Raw genomic sequence first — 22498 nt, forward strand, 5'->3', positions numbered from 1 at the left:
CAAGTAGCGGAATGCTACAGAGGTAAACAAACAATATCATTTGGAAGAGGATTAATAAGTGTTGACATTCATACAAATGAGTAATCCTGTAAACGTAAACAGAATATTTTATATAGATTTTTTTTAATGAAAACTTAAAATCCTGCATTATTTTCCGGACAACCCGATAAAAAGACAAAATGACAAGTGTAAAAAAATAGGGCTTTTTGGTAAAGTTTTGATTTTTTTTTCTCTGCTCTTATTAATGGTTTTTAAAAGATCTTTGTCTGTCAGAGAACATAAATCTTTTATCAGTATACATATCTGGAAATGAAATAAAATAATCTGTCACCTTTCGGATAATACGAGTCAAAATGTTGAAAGACGCAACTGTCGTAAAAACTCGATTTCTTAAACAGCTCTTTTTCTGTGTTTGGATAGAATTTACGCAAATTTCTACGCTTAGATCGATTCTAGTACAAAATAGTTCTTTTACCATGGTAGAACAATGTTATAACAATTTGCACAAGGTTGTTTTAGTTTGTTTGGACTTCTGACAAGTAACCGTTTTACTCTTTGCCGTCTGATTGGTTTTTACTTATTCCTTTCTTATTAATAACGAAAAAAATCTGGTTAAAAAAAGGAAAGAATGTTGTGAAATCGTTGTCGTTTTTGTTGCAAAATACAGACCCGGAATCGTCCACTTAAACAACTTCTTGACTCAGTAGAGAATTTTTTTTTTATCCGTCTACTTCTAAAAGTTCATATTACTCTTTTCAAAGTGATAACAATCCTGGAAATTTTGGTATAAGAATTTTGTTATTTGAGGAAAGAGATTTTTTCCAATTTTTGAGCCGAGAAACGATAAAATCAACCTGGGCGCATCCAGCCGTTCAAAGTCCTAAACTTTGAAAAATTAAGTACTTCTAATTATCAAAAATACAAAATTATTATACGAAAATGTGCATAAAGAAATATAATATTTTATTCAGGAATAAAAAATATCTATTTTTTGACATTTCCAAGTTGGCCCACTTAGATTTGCTATAGTTAAATTTCGACAATACACTCTATGAAGATTCGCTACTGTAAACACGAAATTAAGTCGTAATTGTTAGTACTTGAAATTTAACAATATTCTTTGTTCTTATTGTTTGATAATCATAATCCTGTCATCATGAATTGTCATTACTTGTACTCATTTCTATATCAAACCTGCACGACCTAAAAGCTCTGCGTTAAGTATAAGCAAAACGCCGTGTTTGGATAACCCCCTATTAAATAACCTGGATGATTAAATACATACTTCGTTTATTATTTCATTATTTATGTTTTATTGTTTAGTTGGTTCATTTATTTTATTACTTATTTATTTCAATTTTTTTATTTATTTGCAATTGTATTTTTTTTTCAATTTTACTTTCACTTTGGGAGAATAAAATTACAAAGCAATTTCAGTTTAAATCCGTCAAAGAGTTTGTTCCATTTTTACCGACGGTTTTATTTGTCATATTCCAATTTCAATTATGGGTACCGCTCATCCGAATAAAAATGTGGAATTAGTTTCTTTTTTGTAATAAACGTTCCAACCAATTGAATAAATATCTAATTTGTCGTCGGTATAAAACAATTAACACTTTTTTCCAAAATTAAAGATCCCACACTAATAACAAAAAATCTGACGTAATCTACAAGATCAACTGTTTAAACTGTCCGGCAACTTACATCGGTCTTACATCCCAATATCTGGACAAGAGAGTAAAAACATATCTATGATTGCAAAAAACTCAAGCAAAATCCTACAGCACTCGCTACCCACCATTTTGAACNGTTTACACATTATAACATGTAATTAATATTGACATTTAAATTATTAACAATAACATTTAGATGAATTTTTTGTAATGTTAAAATTGTGTTCATTGTTCATAAAAAACATGGTTATTTTTTCGTTAAATTAGATTACAGATGTGACGATTTTACGGTAAAAAGATATATTTTATTTTTTGACGTATGTCTATCCAATTGTCTTCTAATGTGGCGCATATATCAATAAAAATTCAGGTTAAATCAATACGTTACACTTAGGGAATATTATTTAATGAGACGAACCGGAAAGGTGTCTCATGATACGAATTTACAACTTTTCCATCTTCCACGTGCTACCGGCTCTAGCACAACTTCGATCAATATACGCTTCATTCATTATTTCCAGGGTTTTGAATAAATGATTGTCAGCGAAGGAGGGGATTAGGGATTACCATAATTTTAACACGCCTACCTGATTGTCTAAGGGCGCTGTCTGGACTGAGAGCCTCGACGGGGCTGGCTGGATCCTCTTTTTTCAAACTGAAAATAAAAAATTGAGTTTAAAAATCAACTAAAATTAAAACAACTCTTAAAGCAACAAAATTCTTTATAGTGTACTTTACTAAGCCAAACTCGTTCATTAATTGACATAGCTTTTTAAAAAGAAATATATTTTCGCAAAGAAATTTAGACGCCAGTGCGATACAGGTTTATTACAAACATTTTTTTTTTCAAGCTGTACGACTGTAATTGACTCTAGATAATTCATTAGGTTTAACTTTTTTCATTGATTTCCTGTCTGCTGATTGTCTGCGTCATTGTGAAAAACATCAGTGCTTTAAAAAGTAACAGGAATACAAATAATGCCTTTGTTCTTCGTTATCGCATGTCTACAGAGAACGGTGAGAATACTTAATCGAAAATTTAATTGTAAACTAATCTTTTTTTGAAAAAAATTGCTCGATACTAAACGCCGACAACTTTAGATACTCCATGTAAATGTAATTAATAACAGGAAAGCATTGCATTTTTTAATTAACTTTCGAGCATTTAATTAAACCAACCAGTGAATTATCCGGTTTAAATTATTGCACGGGTTCAGTGTATGGTGTCAATTTATAAATTTTTATTACAGCCATTCGTGGAAAATGTTTAATTTAACCGAATTTAACGTTTGAGAGTTCGTTAATGCCAATCAACGATGAAAGCTGAGTCCAACAATCATTTCTTGTAAAACAATATTTGTTGTTGATGTATTTTAGTTATTAAAGTAGACTTTTTTGATCCAATGATATTGTTTCTTCAAAAGGTTGGGATGGTTTGAAACGATGGTTGCTCTGCTTATCTAGTGAGACACTGAGAGCGGTTAATGCAATCCAAGATGTCCTCCGCGATCCTTTCGGTAAAACTTGTCCTGACCCAAATTTCTGGACGTCCCCGGATTGCCCAAACACAAACAAAATCCTATATATGTGAGTAAATCGTAATCACGATAATTTTACATTATATTTCGGGTAAAAGGAAAATTGTTAAGAAAGCACGCTTTTTCGTCGAGAAATATACAGTATCACAATCATCAGGACTTGCCGGTGCAGGGAACATATTCAAATCTGTCGGTACATGTGTTTAATATTAGCCGTTAAGGGGTAAGCAATTAACATGTTTAACAATGGGGAATTTAGTAATAATGTGATGGATGTAGCTTGGGTCCTGTGTGCAAATTGTCATTCAAGGACATCACGTAACTGCTTTTCGCACTAGCATCGAAAACTTCACGTACCGGTGTACTTGAGCTTGCCCAAGTCGTGTACACCGCCACACCTCTATAAGACTAAGTTCCTTGAACTTAGGAACAAGTACGCCGGTTTTGGTCTTGTCTTTACAGACGGGACCAAGACTGGCGATGGTGTGGCCTGTGCCGTGTATAGCAAAGGAGTGGCCACCTCCTGGTCGCTGCCCCCCCATTGCAGCGTATACACGGCAGAACTGTACGCGATCTGGCACACTCTCGAGGCGGTGCGGACCGAGGAAGGATCAGCCTTCCTCCTATGCACCGACTCTCTGAGCGCTGTCTGGGCCCTGCGGGGCGGGTTCTCCTCTTTGGACCCTCTCGTCGTGCTGTTGATGGAAAAAATCGCCGAGTTGAAGCGCTTCGGAAAAACGGTGGTTGTTGTCTGGATCCCCGGACACGTCGGGCTGGAGGGTAATGAACGTGCGGACGAGGCGGCAAAGTCCGGGACGTCCAACCCTCCAGACCGGACCATCGCGACCAGGCCCTCTGACGCCAAGCTAGCAGTAAAGACCATGATAAAAGAAAGATGGCAGCGTCAGTGGGCCGGGTCGTCCGAGAGGCTTTTGCGCGTCAAGAGCACGATTCGTAGATGGCCCCCCGAGAACCTGAGCCGGAGACAAGGAATCGTCCTTGCGATTAAGAATAGGCCATACACGGTTGTCACACGGCCACCTGCTCTTGGGTCAAAGCCCGCGCAGGTGTCCCTTATGCAGAGAAAGGTTGCTCGATGTGTCCCACATACTGGAAACATGCCATGCCTTGGCTCCCTACAGGGAGCGCGTAGGCATGCCATCCAATCTGAAGAAGGTACTCGAGCACTGCAGCGAGTTTCAGGGTCCCCTGTTCCGATTTTTACGGGAAATTGGGGTTTTTTATTGTATATAGTATGTCTCATGTGTTGTGTGTCTATATGTTTGTCTGAGTGCATGTATTTATTAGCGTGAATGGCGAGGGGTGAGGGTGAAATATAACATCATCATCGCCCCTCGAACGTTGAGAGCGTATGAGTATGTGTTCGGGGTCGATGGCGGAATATTTATAAAAGTACTCCATCGACCCCAATCTAGTTTAGTTCGAGTATAGGTCGGTGGAGGAATATCAAGTACTCCACCGACCAAACGGAATGAGTGTATTGTATGGATGTATTTATGTGTATGAATGTATTTATCTGTATGAATGTAGTGTTTGTAAATAGAAGTGTAAATAGAATATTGACTTGACTTAGCTTGGGGCTGAAATGACCCAGATGTCGGAAGCCCCAGTAAAAAAAAAAAAAAAAAAAAATGTGATGGATGTAGCTGTGTGCAAATTGTCATTCAAGGACATCCCGTAACTGCTTTTCGCACTAGCATCGCAAACTTCACGTACCGGTGTACTTGAGCTGTCCAGTTTAAATAGCGCATGGTGAGGTATGAAATATCCATCTTTATTGTTTTCAGAAAGGAGGGATTTTGTATATAATTCACAATTATTGAGAGATAAGCGTCCCGAAATTCGGAAATGCGAGTAAATTGCCTATCCAAATTATGAAATCTTCGAACGGCTACCGAGTAGGATTCCCCGAGAAGTTCTTGGCCATTTCGGAATGATAGTGAGATGACATATTTCCAACTTTCCTCACGTCGAACTGAAGAAGACCCCCTCGCGTTCAAGATCGTCCTCATCAACAATCCACATGATGGTTCGAGGAACATCCCAAAAATTTTGAATAAGGTCTCCGACGAAGTGTTCTGTCTCATTACTAGACACTAAAAACGCGCAGCTTCCCGCCGATGCAGGTTTATCAATGATCAAAATCCAAGCGGCGTGTGGATGGGGGGATTCGAAGGGATTCGACCAATTTAGATCGACTCAACAGAAACGGAACCAATACGGCTCAGATAACGCCATCGATTTCCCCAGGCTGGCGAAATAATGCATTGGCTTTGAAGGAAGTCCGTCGAAGATGTGATCGACCAAAAAAACAAAGATGGAAAACACCTCTGTCATCAAACCTAGATGAAACTCTAATAGACGTCATTCGACGAACAGGATTTTTCTGCCCTCCAAATCACACCACCTCCGACCTGGCTTGTGCGAGCGTTAAATTTCTGACAATTCCGGTAGTGACAAAGAAGGACTGACTATCACAACCTAACAAAAACCGTCATGATAATTGCTCTGTGGATCTGAAACCTTCACAACCGTAGTGGACAATAGCCATCAATTTTTCCTCCCTTATCTCGTATTTTTTGTAACCTCAGTAGAACGTGCAATCAATCATGACCAAAATTTTAAATTTTGTAATTTTGACATGTTCCAACTGATATTGGCTTACATTTTATGTCATTCACATTATTGCAACTAGAACTATCTTACAGAAAATTTAGCGTTCTTTCAAATGGTGTAATTGGATTTATTGTAGTCTCAACATGTTGGAAGTTGTAAGATTTTTTATGTGGTAAGGTAGTGAAAAGTTGAAAAAACCTAAATTGACGAATATCTTCAAAATAGAGAACTTTCCGTAAATTTTCTCCTGAGCATTTTTTGCTCCAAACGAAGAGTAGAATCGACTCCCTGAGTTTCGTCAGAATGAACTGGGACACTCTGTATATGTTGGATTTTTTTCCCTTTGTCGGCTCTTTTCATCTCAAAGAAGCCGACGCCTTATACAAAAATGTCTTTTCTATACCGACATCCTTTCCCACCCCTTCAAAATCCAACGTATATAAACACAAAATAGCAAAATCTCACTGGCACTCTCGACACGACACGCAAGAATGGCACAATTACACAGAAGACAAACACTTTGATTGAATATATAAAAAAATATATTTTGCATTGTATAAATTCAATTTCCACATCCAAAATGTAATTGTAATATGTAAACAATGTTTGTAAATCCCAGGCCCTGAAGATGATCTCAATAAAGATCGAAACGTTGGCACGATAAAGAAAACGTTTTTCTCAAACCTACATCACACCAGACCGCATCTCACAATTTTTAAATAAATATCTTTATAAATTGTACAAATTTTACAACACTAACATCATTCTTTCAAAAGACATCTAGAATGGAAAAAAGGCGGGCCAAATTTTGGTTGAAAGTTTAATTTGGAAAAACAGAATATTATCAAAGTGTTTTCATTAATATATGATACATATGTATGTATGTTTAACCGCTCAGTCTAGATTTAAAAACAACTGAAGATTTGTTTTGTTATGGGTAACAAATAAATGATGAAAACAATTCTTATAGAAAGTACAGAAAGAATATCGGAAATTAAGAGAAAGCTCTTAAACTTTTCTTTTTTATTTACGATCGAAATTATTCCCTTCGATTATCTACCTCGAATAAAAGATCAAAATGAGAATACCGGGCCGTTTGACGAGCGGAAAAGGTAGCGAAAGACGAAAAGGAGAATGGGCTGTAGTTAAATTCGGCAAATAACTAGCTCTTTGCAAAGAGAGGAGAATGGGAGGCCAGGCGAAAAGGCTTAACGTCGGAAGAAGTCAGAGAGGGGCGTGTTAGGAGGCTCTAGGCCTTAGGGCGTTGAAAATATCGATTCCTCAGACCGACCCTCCTTGGCAATCTTCACCCCTTTACCGCTTTGTTTTATCTTCCCCATACATAACCCCTTGGCACAGTTTTTAGAACCGGCCGATTTTATGGACTGCCTGGCCGTGAATTAGGACTCCAAGGTTTCTATCTACCCCACATTCAGTTCCCTCCTCCATAACCCCTTAATTACACACTTGAAAATGAACACTCCCGCTAATCTTGTTTCATTTCATAATGAATTACATGAAATGCTCTCAATTCTGTAAACACTTTCATTTTTTATAAGATAATAAATCTTACAAAAAAGATTATGAATATTTTTGTTTTAAAAAACCCTGTAAATTCGTCAGATCTCGGTTGGACATTTCACAGTACACTATATGAATGTGACGGCTGTCAACAGTCCCAGCTCAGTATGACAAAAGTTCTTTCTTTGGCATTTCCGAAGGATATTTCAAATAAATAAACTGTCTACATGTGTTGTTTATAATCTTCTGTTTGGATTGATCAAATGTTGAAAGGATTGTTTTACCGTCATTTTCAAGTAGTTCAATTTTAAACATCTGAATGACTTCTATTTCTACTACACGTTTCTTCATATCGGTAAATAAATTTTTTTAAACTATTTACGATAGTATGAAATGTACTTCTTAACACGGGGAGAAGAAGCATTCTGAAAATCGAAATGGAGCAAATTCCCTTTTTTATTATTCGAACCCCCATCCGTCTACATGATGGATCCTGGGTCAGGAATGACAAAGAGAAATCAAACCTATTTGCAACCCATTTAGAATCCACATTTACTCCTCATGAAAACATAAGCGATGCCTCTCACACACAAGATGTAATGGATAACCTTAATATTCCACTTCCACTTCATCTCCCCCTCAAACCTTTTCATCCTTCTGAAGTAAAATATTACATTCACAAATCCTCAAATAGAAAATCTCCTGGGCATGACCTAATCACCTCCACCATACTCCGATACCTACCACGAAAGGCCATAGTCTTCTTAACCACCATATATAACGCCATCCTACGAACTACTTATTATCCCCTCTTATGGAAATTTTCCGTCGTTATCCTCATTCCTAAAGCTCATAAACCTCCCGACCAGATATCCTCCTACAGACCCATCAGCCTTCTTCCTACAATGTCCAAAATCCTTGAAAGGCTCCTCTTAAAACGACTAATCCCTATCCTAGATACTTATAATATTATTCCCTTTCACCAATTTGGCTTCCGCCCACATCATTCTACGACCCAACAAGGTTTTAGAGTTGTGGACACCATTTCCTCTGCTCTTGAGAACAAAGAGTATTGCCTGGGTGCGTTCCTAGATGTAGCACAAGCTTTTGACAGGGTGTGGCACCCGGGCATGCTTTATAAACTCAAACGCTTCCTACCCACTCCTTATTACCTTATCTTGAAATCCTACCTAACAGACCGCTGCTTCAGAGTGAGGTGCGGTGACGAGTTCTCTGAAATCAGGCCAATACAAGCCGGTGTCCCACAAGGCCCTATCTTTTATACCATCTGTACTGCTGATCTACCTACTCACCCAAATACCATCATTACCACCTACGCGGATGATACCGCAATTTTGTCCTCTATCTTGAATCCTACCCAAGCTACCTCTAATATCCAAGAACACCTTGAGCTCATCAAAGGTTGGTGCAAAAAGTGGAGGACAAGATTAAACGGAGAAAAGTGCATCCAATGTACGTTCACTTTGAAAAAACAGTCTTGCCCTCCACTATATATCAACAATGAAGAGATACCGACTTCCACTCAAGTCAAATACCTAGGACTATACCTTGACAGCAGACTGACGTGAAATCCCCACACAAGACTTAAAAGACAACAACTCAACAGAAGACTTGGACAATTACGCAAACTACTAGGACCCAAATCCGGGTTAACCATCAGCACTAAACTGGCCTTATACAAGACTTTACTGCGACCACTTTGGACATACGGTGTGGAACTGTGGGGTTCCGCCAAACCATCCAATATCCAGCGTATCCAGTCCTTCCGATCAAAAGTCCTCAGACAAATCGTCACAGCTCCTTTTTACGTCTTTAACCTCACTATCCACAAAGACCTCAACGTTCCTTTTGTCCACGAACTGATCCATTTCCGATTCCAAAAATTTCATATCAACCTATCGATCCATCCTAACCCTACCGCTAGAGCCCTCTCCACATATTCCCATCCCGAGAATCCACCACGTCGCCTCAAACGACGATTGCCCCGAGACCTCCTTGCCCCTTAATCTATTAAAATGAGTGCCAGCACTTTTCATGGCATGCGTCCTCCGGGTGCAGCGCTGGCATCAGTGTTTGTGCTGTGACCGAGCGGTGAACAATAAACATTGTGATCACATTTGTATTAAGTACAAGTATGTATAGGCTACAAATAAATAAATTTAAAAAAAAATCGAACTTTTCCTTGTAATATTACATTATTGTATGCATTTTGTTTACGTCCTTACAGCCTGAAGTTACTTCAGTTTTCTCTAGTTTGTTATGTTCAGGGTTTAGTTTTTGTCAATGTGTTCTCAGCACTGCTCTCTTGGAAAGTCATTTGGACGCCTGGCCACATTTAACAAAACATTTTTATATAAATTCATTTAACTGTAATTACCCTATTATACCCTTTTCTAAACGAGTTATTTGGGGATAATCTTTGGCTATAAAGTAAACTTTAAGTTTCATTTTGATGCTTTGATAAAAATGCTTAAAAATTTATTGTCCAATATCCAACCCTCTAAGAAGCCATTTTATTTGTAAATGAGCACAATTTAATTATAAAATTATAGAAAATATATCAGGTTTTGATGAACACCTGCAAAAAGCAAATGATTTATTTCTATTTTTTCCGAGGTTTTAAGATTGGGAGTTTTTGTGTTATTAGAATAAGCATACTATAGTAGATGAACAGAGATGTGTAGTAGTTTAAAAGTAATAATTATACCTGTTTAAGTTAAACAATTCTATTTTTCAATCACAGTTCAAATACAATTCATTGTGTTTGTTTGCAGTTACATATTTATGTATCGTTTTTCAAAATATTAACAAGATCTCGTATTTCAAATTACGTTTTAAAATGTATAATACTTTAAACAATTTCTATTATAGTTTCTATTGATGCTTTGGTAAAAAAAGTTCAGAAAGCTGTTGTGTTAGTTTAAAAGTTTAAGAAATATTCTTCAACGAGATTCATTGAGATCTGTTTATTTTCCATTAGCACAATCCTTGATAATATATGGGATTATAATTCTTTGGGATGGTACCACAAATCTACACGTTCTCTTGTAATTATTGCTCAAAATTCTTTGATAAAAATATTGCTAAATAAACATAGAAGGTCCATCACAAAACAACTCTACATTGATATTAAATTATTTAAAGACAAACAATTATTTTCGAGGTATTCATTTCGTATTTTTAAGCATAGACTTTTACCTATTATGGACTTCAATTACAATACAAGAATTAAAGCGTTAACAATAAATTTATTGTTCCTAAAGTAAACACTTACAAGAATTATAACAATGCAAATAATTTTTTTATATTAGGAGTTGTCCAAGAGACGTGGTTTTTTTAAAGGTAAATTTATTTTTCCTCTACATTGTTTCTTTTTCTGACTATCATCATGAAACCATAGCAATCTCGCCTATCATCACATGGATTTGTATAAATATATTTTTTGTTTATTTTTGTAAAGTGTAAAACTGTTTGTGAGCTCACAACCCCCTGCTTTCAAGCACAAGTTAAACAGACTGAGACCAGGCTGTTCATTTTACATTATTTTGTTCTACATTATCGTTTCATATTTTTTTATTATAAAATGTATTCAATTTACAGCAAATAAATACATTTTTTTATTGTCTTTTGTTTTGTCTAAATGTTTATTTATACGTTATTTACGTTTATATATATCTCAATTTTCTTAAGTGAGGATGTGTTTGAACTAATAAGACCCCTTTGCTTTTTCCTCTTTTATTAAAGAGATCGATTCCCCACGAAATAGGTTTCTTTAATAAAGGAGTAAAAAAGCAAACTGGTCTTCTTAATACCAACATTTCCTTACTTAAAAAAATGAAATACCTACTCGAAAAAAGAAGAAAAAATAGATATGTCAAGTTTTTTTACGTACACTTAAATATACTCTGTTTTCTTTACTTTCTGACAAATTTTAAATTCTATCCGAGCAAATTCATGGGTCGTTTTGATGAAGTATGCGTTTCAATGTTTTTATTTAACAAAACATGAGTATTTTTACATTTATATCAATTTACCAATGCAATATTTTGCAGTAGCAATTTAATAAATGTACAACTCGTTTATTCATAAGCTTACAGTGACTAAACAATTTTTTGTTTTCTTATTGAAACCAAAACCCACTGCTCAAATTTATTTTTCTATATCTGGATAAAGTATGAGCCCAGAAAAGTTGGTACCCCCGACGGGAAGTATCGCGTCCACCGTTTATCCAGACCTTTTTTCTCCTTTTGTCCATAGACCAGGGAGGAGCGGGTTTTTTGTGAACGGAACGGCCATTGTGTGTGGATATCAAGGCTGGTCAATATTTGATGGAAGTGGATGCATGTGAATGGAAGGTGGGCGGGTGGAGCTCTAAGTGGAATACCTTGTTTATGCATATGGAACCCGCCTCTGTCCCATCACCAATTATATCCGACGCGGCCGAATAGTGGCAAAATTAATTATTGCTATTTATCCAAAAGCTGAATAGGATTTTGCTTTGGGCAAAGTTATGACGTGAACAAGTACCCTTCATAAGAGAAATAATGATAAACTCGTTACTCGATATTGGTTTGATGTTCCATGTAACCCAAATAAAAGTATATATTTGATTATATCAAAATAAAACATTCTTTGCATAATTATTATATCTTCAACATATTTAAATGGGTCAAATTACTTTAATAATGCAATAAATGAGTATACANACCAAACGGAATGAGTGTATTGTATGGATGTATTTATGTGTATGAATGTATTTATCTGTATGAATGTAGTGTTTGTAAATAGAAGTGTAAATAGAATATTGACTTGACTTAGCTTGGGGCTGAAATGACCCAGATGTCGGAAGCCCCAGTAAAAAAAAAAAAAAAAAAAAATGTGATGGATGTAGCTGTGTGCAAATTGTCATTCAAGGACATCCCGTAACTGCTTTTCGCACTAGCATCGCAAACTTCACGTACCGGTGTACTTGAGCTGTCCAGTTTAAATAGCGCATGGTGAGGTATGAAATATCCATCTTTATTGTTTTCAGAAAGGAGGGATTTTGTATATAATTCACAATTATTGAGAGATAAGCGTCCCGAAATTCGGAAATGCGAGTAAATTGCCTATCCAAATTATGAAATCTTCGAACGGCTACCGAGTAGGATTCCCCGAGAAGTTCTTGGCCATTTCGGAATGATAGTGAGATGACATATTTCCAACTTTCCTCACGTCGAACTGAAGAAGACCCCCTCGCGTTCAAGATCGTCCTCATCAACAATCCACATGATGGTTCGAGGAACATCCCAAAAATTTTGAATAAGGTCTCCGACGAAGTGTTCTGTCTCATTACTAGACACTAAAAACGCGCAGCTTCCCGCCGATGCAGGTTTATCAATGATCAAAATCCAAGCGGCGTGTGGATGGGGGGATTCGAAGGGATTCGACCAATTTAGATCGACTCAACAGAAACGGAACCAATACGGCTCAGATAACGCCATCGATTTCCCCAGGCTGGCGAAATAATGCATTGGCTTTGAAGGAAGTCCGTCGAAGATGTGATCGACCAAAAAAACAAAGATGGAAAACACCTCTGTCATCAAACCTAGATGAAACTCTAATAGACGTCATTCGACGAACAGGATTTTTCTGCCCTCCAAATCACACCACCTCCGACCTGGCTTGTGCGAGCGTTAAATTTCTGACAATTCCGGTAGTGACAAAGAAGGACTGACTATCACAACCTAACAAAAACCGTCATGATAATTGCTCTGTGGATCTGAAACCTTCACAACCGTAGTGGACAATAGCCATCAATTTTTCCTCCCTTATCTCGTATTTTTTGTAACCTCAGTAGAACGTGCAATCAATCATGACCAAAATTTTAAATTTTGTAATTTTGACATGTTCCAACTGATATTGGCTTACATTTTATGTCATTCACATTATTGCAACTAGAACTATCTTACAGAAAATTTAGCGTTCTTTCAAATGGTGTAATTGGATTTATTGTAGTCTCAACATGTTGGAAGTTGTAAGATTTTTTATGTGGTAAGGTAGTGAAAAGTTGAAAAAACCTAAATTGACGAATATCTTCAAAATAGAGAACTTTCCGTAAATTTTCTCCTGAGCATTTTTTGCTCCAAACGAAGAGTAGAATCGACTCCCTGAGTTTCGTCAGAATGAACTGGGACACTCTGTATATGTTGGATTTTTTTCCCTTTGTCGGCTCTTTTCATCTCAAAGAAGCCGACGCCTTATTCAAAAATGTCTTTTCTATACCGACATCCTTCCCCACCCCTTCAAAATCCAACGTATATAAACACAAAATAGCAAAATCTCACTGGCACTCTCGACACGACACGCAAGAATGGCATAATTACACAGAAGACAAACACTTTGAGTGAGTAGAAATACTTTGTTTGAATATGTAAAAAAATATATTTTGTATTGTATAAATTCACTTTTTTCGACATGCTACATGTATTTGTTAAATGTAAACAATGTTTGTAAATTCCAGGCCCTGAAGATGATCTCAATAAAGATCGAAACGTTGGCACGATAAAGAAAATATTTTTCTGAAACGTACATTGCACCAGACCGCATCTCACGATTTCTAAATAATTTATGGATTAGATTAAATTTTTTATCTGTTATCTTTTCTACAAAACATTTTAGTTCATATTGAATTTTATAAAAGTGAGGATCTGCGAAATAAAATATTTTTTAATTGGATCTTTGTCAAATATATTTGTACGAATATAAACTTGGGGGAAATGCAGCCCAAACGCGCGTCACGTCGATACATGGAAGGAAGCATTAGGAAATGCACATTGCACGGTGTTTCAGAGATTTCATCTTGTAAATTTCGATCTCGAAGACAGGTAGGCCTTCCGTTGTGAACGACGACTAATTCAAATCTTTGATTGAAGAAAATTCGCGTAAGACAAGACGGAAAGCCGCGGAAGAGCTTACTGTTGACCACTTAACCGTGTTGTCCAACTGGAGCAAATTGGTAAAGAAGCTCGACAAGTGCGTTTTGCACGAACTAACCGAATCCCAGAAAAATCGACGCCACCAAAATGATCCATTTCTAAATCGAATCATCACGTGCGATGAGACATGGATTCTATATGATAATAGGAGGAGGACAGGTCAATGGTTGGACAAGGATGAAACGCCAAAACACTTCCCGAAACATATCTGCACCCAAAAAAGATTATAATGATTGTTTGGCGATGTAGTTCTCTGCTAGTTCACTATAATTTCCTGAATTATGATGAAACTAACACACCAGAGAAATATTGCCAAGAAACTGAATACTAGGAAACGGCAACTTCTTTGACAAGAATTGGTAAACCGTAAGGGGTCGATTCTGGACAAGTTGCAGTTTCCCGTATTTTATCAGTTTCTTGGCAATATTTCTCTGCTGTGAAAGTTTCACCATAATTCAGGAAAATTATAGTAGAGTACTAAACCACTTAGGACATGGAACCCTATCGCACCCTCCATATCTACCGGACCACACGCCTACAGAGTTCACACACTAACTTGGAGAAAATTCAAAAAAGTAATTGGTAAAGCGGACCACGAAAACTAGTGAATTTAATAAGTTAAAATGAAGTATACCTTCACTAAAGCTCTCCGTGGCCATTTCATTTTTCGCCGAGATTCAAATAGATTACAGAATATTGAGATGGGAAGTTAGTGTCCGAGTGGATTGAAGTCACGATAGTTCAAGTGGTAGAGCAGCGGCGTATCTAGCCGAAAGGTCGTGGATTCTAATCCCGCTCGTGACACTGGCTTTTTTATATCGACTAAAAACCTTAATTAATTGAAAGATTTTTATAATAATATGCAATCAAACAATTTCCTTCTGTACAGTTTGGCAATGAGCATGGTGGATCTTTGTATACTCCAGTTGTTCTGTAATGTATCAGACGTAATTTTCTTTTTAATTATTTTATTTGTACCCCATACATGATCGTACAAATTACAATGTGATTACAAAACTTTTTCCACACGGTCACAACACTAACACTTATGCACTAATGCCAGCCGGAGGACACATGCCTTGAGAAATCTGAGAGAAACCAGTGCTGGCAGTCGGTGTGAAAGATTAATGGGGAAAGGAGGTCTCGAGGCCATCGTCGATTAAGTCACATTGTGACAAAATTGTTGATAAAGTTCATATTTCCGCGTGTACTTATTACTAATCGACGCAACTATGATGATCTGATCTTATCTCACATAAGATTACATGGATCCACTCTTTTGACATCAATTGCTTTGATGAATATTGACCAAACATTAACACCCCAAAGTTTTACTCCGTATGTCCAATGTGGTCGCGATAAAGTCTTGTATAAGTTTTCGTTTTTCCCTTGCAGATTTGTTTCCTAGAAGTGTTCATAGTTGTCTTTTGTCGATTTGTTGTCTGTTAAGTCTTGTATGGGGATTCCATGTCAGTATGCTGTCTAAATATTTGCCTAGAATGGACTAGAATTTGACAGTCCTATTTGACATGAATGAAAGTCTTTGTTGTTGGGGCAAGTCTTGTCCTCCCTTTCTTCCACATTTCTTCGACAACATCAAGGTGTTCGTTGATGTTGTAGGAAGTTTGCATATAATTCGAGGTAGAGGACAAATTGCGGTATGGTCAGCGTAATTATATTAATATTTGATAGTCATGATGAAGGGCATGTATTCCTCCGAATATCGTCAAATGAAGAGTGTTTTTTTCCAAATTGTCTTGAGTTGGAATTTAAAAGTCAGAATTTTATATAGTAAAAAACCAGTGTAAAACTTTAACGAAACGGCTGTACATTCAGTAAACCTGTCATGAGTAGTTAATACCATAAAATATAAATGTTTTTATTGTTTTTATTTTTAGGAACAATAAATTGATTTTCTAATAAAAGAAGAAGAAAAGCTTCCTAACAGGTTGTTCCTTACGCAAAAACCTATTAAAGATATTTACTTTAACCCGTTTATGATGTTTTATTAAAGTTTGGACGATTTTTTTTCTCTATGATAAATTTATCTAAATAGATTATTAGTTATACAGATGTTGATACACAATCATCTCTTCCGATTGATATATTGTAGTTTTAAGGCTTACAATAATGTTTAAGTTAATTGAAACTAAACTTGCATGTGATATGGAGAAGTGTAGTTTCAATTACCTGTTCCGTAATATAACAATATAGCGTGATTGTTGTTGTTTAAAGGTTGTGAACAATTTTAAATGTAGGAAAACAAAATTTGTTAAATACGTAAATAATTTACTCACAATCCTTTCATTGATATGTTGAAGAAGATTTGTAACTTGAAAAAAATATTATGGGGCAGAAATGTTGTAAATATGTAAATAACTTACTCACAATCCTTTCAGTGATATGTTAAAGAATATTTGTAATTTTAAAAACAATTAAGGGGCAGAAATGTTCTAAATACATAAATAATTTAATCACAATCCTTTTATTGATATTTGAAGAAGATTTGTATTTAGAAAAAAAATTAAGGGGCAGAAATGTTCTAAATATGTAAATAATTTACTCACAATCCTTTCATTGATATGTTGAAGAAGATTTGTTACTTGAAAAAAATATTATGGGGTAGAAATGTTGTAAATATGTAAATAATTTACTCAAAATCCTTTGAATATGTTAAAGAAAATTTGTAATTTTAAAAGCATTAAGGGAAAGAAATGTCCTAAATATGTAAACAATTTACTCACAATCCTTTGAATGATATGTTAAAGAAGGTTTGTAATTTGAAAAATCATTAAGGGGAAGAAATGTTCTAAATATGTAAACAATTTATTCACAATCCTCTGAGTGATATATTAAAGAACATTTGTAATTTGAAAAAAAAATGTTATGGGGCAGAAATGTTGTAAATATGTAAATAATTTACTCACCATCCTTTGAATGATAAGTTAAAGAAAATTTGTAATTTGAAAAAAAATTTAGGGGGCAAAAATGTTCTAAATATGTAAACAATTTACTTACAATCCTTTCATTGATACAATTAAAAGGCAGAAATATTCTAAATATGTAAATAATTTACTCACAATCCTCTGATTGATGTATTGAAGAAGATTTATAATTTGAAAAAAATAAGGGCCACAACTTTTCTAAACATGTAAATCATTACTCAGAATCCTTTCATTGATAAGTTAAAGAAGATTTGTAACTTAAAAAAAATTAAGGGGCAGAAATTTTGTAAATATGTAAATCGTTTACTTACAATCCTTTCATTGATAAAATTAAAGGGCGGAAATGCTCTAAATATGGAAATAATTTACTAACAATTCTTTGATTGATATGTTAAAGAAGATTTGTAATTTGAAAAAAAAATTAAGGGGCAGAAATGTTCTAAATATATAAACAATTTACACAAAATCCTTTCGTTGATAAAATTAAGGGGGAGAAATGTTCTAAATATGTAAATAATTTACTCACAGTCTTTGGATTGATATGTTGAAGAAGATTTATAATTTGAAAAAAAAATTAAGTGGCAAAAATATCTAAGTGTACAGTAATGTCGTGAGTAAGACGGATATTATTATATACCCGAGATTATTTTAAAACTCTTGAAATTTAAAAAAACTTACATAAACCTAACTTGTGAAATAAAATTAACTTAAATGAAAACTTAAATTTTTAAAGAATGAACTATTTTTTCCGTCTTGAAGTGTCCAGTACCAGAAAGATATGGTGTTTCCGTTTAAAAAGCCACCTCCTAAGCTTGGTAAATTCGAGGTCATGTATCAGAACTGTTAAGAGACCTCTAGTGAACGTGTAGATGGGTCTGAATGGCGGACAGGAAGTACTTTGTGAAACCGTCTAACGAGGGAAAATTAGGCGACAAGAGGTGTTATTTGACCGAAAAGGATTGTATATCCTGATGAAATTGTTTCCCACATTAGGAATCTTCAAATAAAAAATGCCTGAAAAACTTAGACAAGGTTTTACTATTCACACAAAAACATCCTAGATCATAAAATTGATTTATTCTTCAAGGGAATAGGTTTATTTTGAAAAATCTGTCAAATTTTTTGCCTCAAAGAACACAATGGGCAATTGTTTGACTTATTTTGATCAACTATGATCGAACGATATGAAAGTCTTGTCGATATGATTCCCCGAAAGCTTGTCGGTTTTAAAAATGTTACGAAGATTCGTCCCAGTTACTCCTCTGTTCTCCAGGGCACATACTGCCACGTTCAGCTCGTATGTTGTTTTATTACCGCGGGCCTCGTGTTGATTGAATATCCTGAATATTTCCTGTTCCGTTGGGAAAAGCACATATGCAGTACGGATTGGAATAGTCGAGGCGTGAGACAAAATGAAGTGACGCTTTTGTACGGATTTCAAAAACGAAAATCATAAATCACATTAATACGTATTCCAAATTTCATATGACTTTTTTTTTTTAAATCGTCGTCGCGGTTATACTTGCTTTATTCGTAAAATCGTTCAAAACTGATTTCGCTCGTCAATTCAATCAGTGGTGACAGATATGATGGAACGGTCTGTCGACATTGAATCTGTTGGGCTGAAAGGATGACACAGACACTTCCCTTAAATCTAATATCGTATTCTTTCTTCACGCAATCGGCAGAATAAAAAAAATAAACTGAATTTTTAATATTTTCTTTGGTAAATATACTTTCCTAAAGGTAGATTGGGGATGAGGCCATGAAGACGGAAACATTTATTTTCTTGTCCAGCTTTCGGCAGAATATATCGCCTTCATCAGGACTCTGTATTAACAAATTAACATAAGTAAATTTACAATTATACAATTTTTAAATTTTCCTTAATTACTAACTCGAAAAAAATCGTTATATTATATGAACAGGTACATGTGTGAAGATAACGGATAGCCGGTAGAGCTTACCTTCCTTTTTAAATATTCCTAACGCGACAGTATTGCCAACTGGCTCAATCTTCAATCTATAAAAAATTCCCTAACATTTTGGTTTCAAATATCACAAATTATACAATTAAAAGAAACTATAAATTAAAAAATTCCCTAACATTTTGGTTTCAAATATCACAAATTATACAATTAAAAGAAACTATAAATTAATTTGAAACAATTCTAAATATTAAGTATTACATATGTGAAGGGCATTACCAACAAGCTCTCTGCCATGGTCAGAAATAGAACTGCAAACTGTGATATACCACTGTGATAGCCTTAAAATATAAGAACAATTTAGGAAATATAATTTTTTCCAAATTGAATTGTTCATATAATATAACGATTTTTTTCGAGTTTTTTTTTTCGTTATGAACTATGCATATTAGCCATGTGACAATTCATATATGTGTGTTCAAATTTGGGGGGGTTATTGTGAAAAAAGGGCCAGAGGCGACGGTGGGAATCGAACCCACGACCGCGGCGTGAGAGTCTCTCATGCTAACCACTCGGCTACCGCGGTCTCCATTTTTTTTCGAGTTAGTAATTAAGGAAAATTTAAAAATTGTATAATTGTAAATTTACTTATGTTAATTTGTTAATACAGAGTCCTGATGAAGGCGATATATTCTGCCGAAAGCTCGACAAGAAAATAAATGTTGTTTCTGTCTTCATGGCCTCATCCCCAATCTACCTTTAGGAAAGTATATTTAAACTGAATTTTTGTCATAAAGAAAGGGAGAAAGGACATCTGGATGCTTAAAATATCTAAATGATTTTAATTACATTTAACTATTTTTGATTTAGCGGAATATATTCAAATTTTAAAAAAAACCAAGCTAATTAGAAAGAACTACGGTACCTAAAAACCTAAGCATTTTAGGATTATATGTATAATTTTAACCACAAATGTATGCCACCCTGAACGTCTTCATAGCGATTTCAATGGAAATATGTCAAGTCCGGTTTTTCAAATTCGAGGATTGTGACTTACGTCTATGTTAGGTTCTTCTGAGTCGCTCTTCCCTTCGTTTTATAGAATAACTTGTTTACCAAGCTTTTCATACTACTATAGTTTCCAATTACTGCTTGGCATTGGGGAGAAGAATAATTACCAAAACTTCTGAATACAGCAGATCGTAACGAGATCTAATATAACCTATGAACTGTCACAAGTCGCCTTCCATGGTAATAAGAACCATTCAGGCCAACTGTACCACGATGGAACGATGGTATGAGAAAAATGGAATGTCCCTCAAACTTCTATAGCATCGCGGGCATGAGAGAGTTTGGAGGTGTTCAAAAAGTTTAAAAGTAATTACATACATGTAACAATACAGTTAAAATGACTGTTTCATTAGTTAGCAATATATTTTGAACACGTAAACAAGCCACAAAGGAATAAATATCTTAAATTTCTTCGTTTTAGCCGGCAAATTAAAAAAAAAAGTATAAGTGAAAGGCATAGGCATATCAAACCTAAAAGATTTAAAAAGGGCCGGGCGCTGTGGCTTTTGTAGAGGAATTTGATCATTGAATGTGAGCAATACAACCAAGTATGCCAAATATTAATTTATTCGGGCGGTTGTTGTTTGAAACTTTTTTTAAATCTTTAGAAACTATCGATACGCCGAACATAAAGCACCTGACGCAGTACAAAAGAACAAAAACAAATATCAATACATAAAACAAATAGATCATATTACCGGTAGCCGGCTGTAAATCACAAATTTCAAATAAAAATAATGAAACTTGATAAGCGGAAAAAACAATGCCTATTCATTCAAAAGGTGAAATAAGTTAACCAAAATGAACCCTAAGTTACAACATATTGATATTTATGTTATAAAATTTGTAACTTTCATTTCAACACTATGTAACTATGTACATTGGGTTCCCGATTACTCATCGTCAACAAGACAAGAGGATCTTTAATGTCCGCACCTAGCCTATACGGCCTTATCGGACGTTTTGATTCTCAAGATGAGAGCTGATGCACCTCTGCATACGACGGAAAAGTGTTACCGCCGCAGCATTAGTGTAGTGGTGTCCCGGCCCCTAAGGGTCGGTAGCCACGCTCTCCGCTTGTCCACTCCGAATGGTCGGGCCCGCATTGTGCGTCGGGTCGTACGCCGCACGCGAGGGGCTAACGGGTCGAAATACATCAGCCCGTCCCCCCCCCTCGCGTACTCCCTAGATAGAGAAGGTAACTCTATCTCTCTGAGTGTAGAGGCTTCTCCAGCGTAGAAACTTCCGGGAACGCCCCGACAACGGTTTCGGATTATAGTGGGATTGCTACCCACCCCCTAGATGAGCACTGTCTACGGTAAAAGGTCTCTTATCGAGCTCAGCCTACACCTGCTGCACGTAATCGAGGGACGCCATAGGTCTAGCCTAGGTGGTACGATCCTTCGCTTCCCCAAGGGTACCACGCCGGTCATACTCAGAACAATGCAAAGCATACTCGAGTCAAAGACAGCCGATATCACTACCCTTTTCCAATCGCTTACTTACGCATTCGAGGGACTGTAGCATGATCATGACGTCCTCAACGCTTACATGCTGTCGTCCGGTCGCAACGTCTCCCGTGAGGAACGGGGGGTAATACATTGGCCATACGCAAGCTTCACGAAAGGTCCTAGATAGAAGACAGCCTCAGTCTAAGTTCCCGCCAGGGGCGTCACCACAAGCCACCACGAATCCGTTCCCAATGTGACAAGGGCCGGATTCTGGAACATTTCTGTCACCCCGTGGTACAGATGGCCATACAACCCTCCCCCGTCTTTGCAGACAGGATCTGGAGCACTGGCCCTCGTGTGACTCTGCTAAGGCACCCGCCGCCCCTGCCGACCCTGAGGCCGACATAAGACAGCTTGTGCTTTAGAGAGGTTGCCACGCCCTCTGGGCTGCACCATTATTTTGTGCCCGGATACCCCCTTGTAACCAAGGGTTAGGAGGGGTCACAGGATAGAATGAAAGAATTCGGATTGAGAAACAGGGCCGTGGAAGAGAACACGAGCCGTTTCGGGGTCTCGAGTCTCAACCACATTATACCACCCGTTGTCGCCGTGGTTCCACATAGAGTGGGCCATGACTCCCAGGGTGGGTGAGGCGATATGGCCGGTCAAAAGCCGAACTAGTCGACCGTATCCCAGCCAGTCGCCTCGGGGGGTTGAATCCGAGTCCGCGGAAAAT

The 22498-nt window shown here is 36.4% G+C and overlaps 1 protein-coding gene across 2 annotated transcripts in view; it reads right to left on the bottom strand.

The window, feature by feature from the left end:
- The window catches only part of LOC106673835 (ecdysone-induced protein 78C), a 437646-nt gene that overhangs the window by 373496 nt on the left and 41652 nt on the right, over nt 1-22498 (bottom strand). For both annotated transcript variants that reach the window (XM_014406155.2, XM_014406156.2), the window contains one exon: nt 2261-2328. In XM_014406155.2, the coding sequence (XP_014261641.1) occupies nt 2261-2328 (68 nt within the window). The remainder of the gene's footprint in view (nt 1-2260; nt 2329-22498) is intronic.

This window comes from Cimex lectularius, unplaced genomic scaffold, assembly GCF_000648675.2.
Source record: "Cimex lectularius strain Harlan isolate CLEC.00 unplaced genomic scaffold, Clec_2.1 scaffold6, whole genome shotgun sequence".
NCBI classification, from domain to species: Eukaryota; Metazoa; Arthropoda; class Insecta; order Hemiptera; family Cimicidae; genus Cimex; species Cimex lectularius.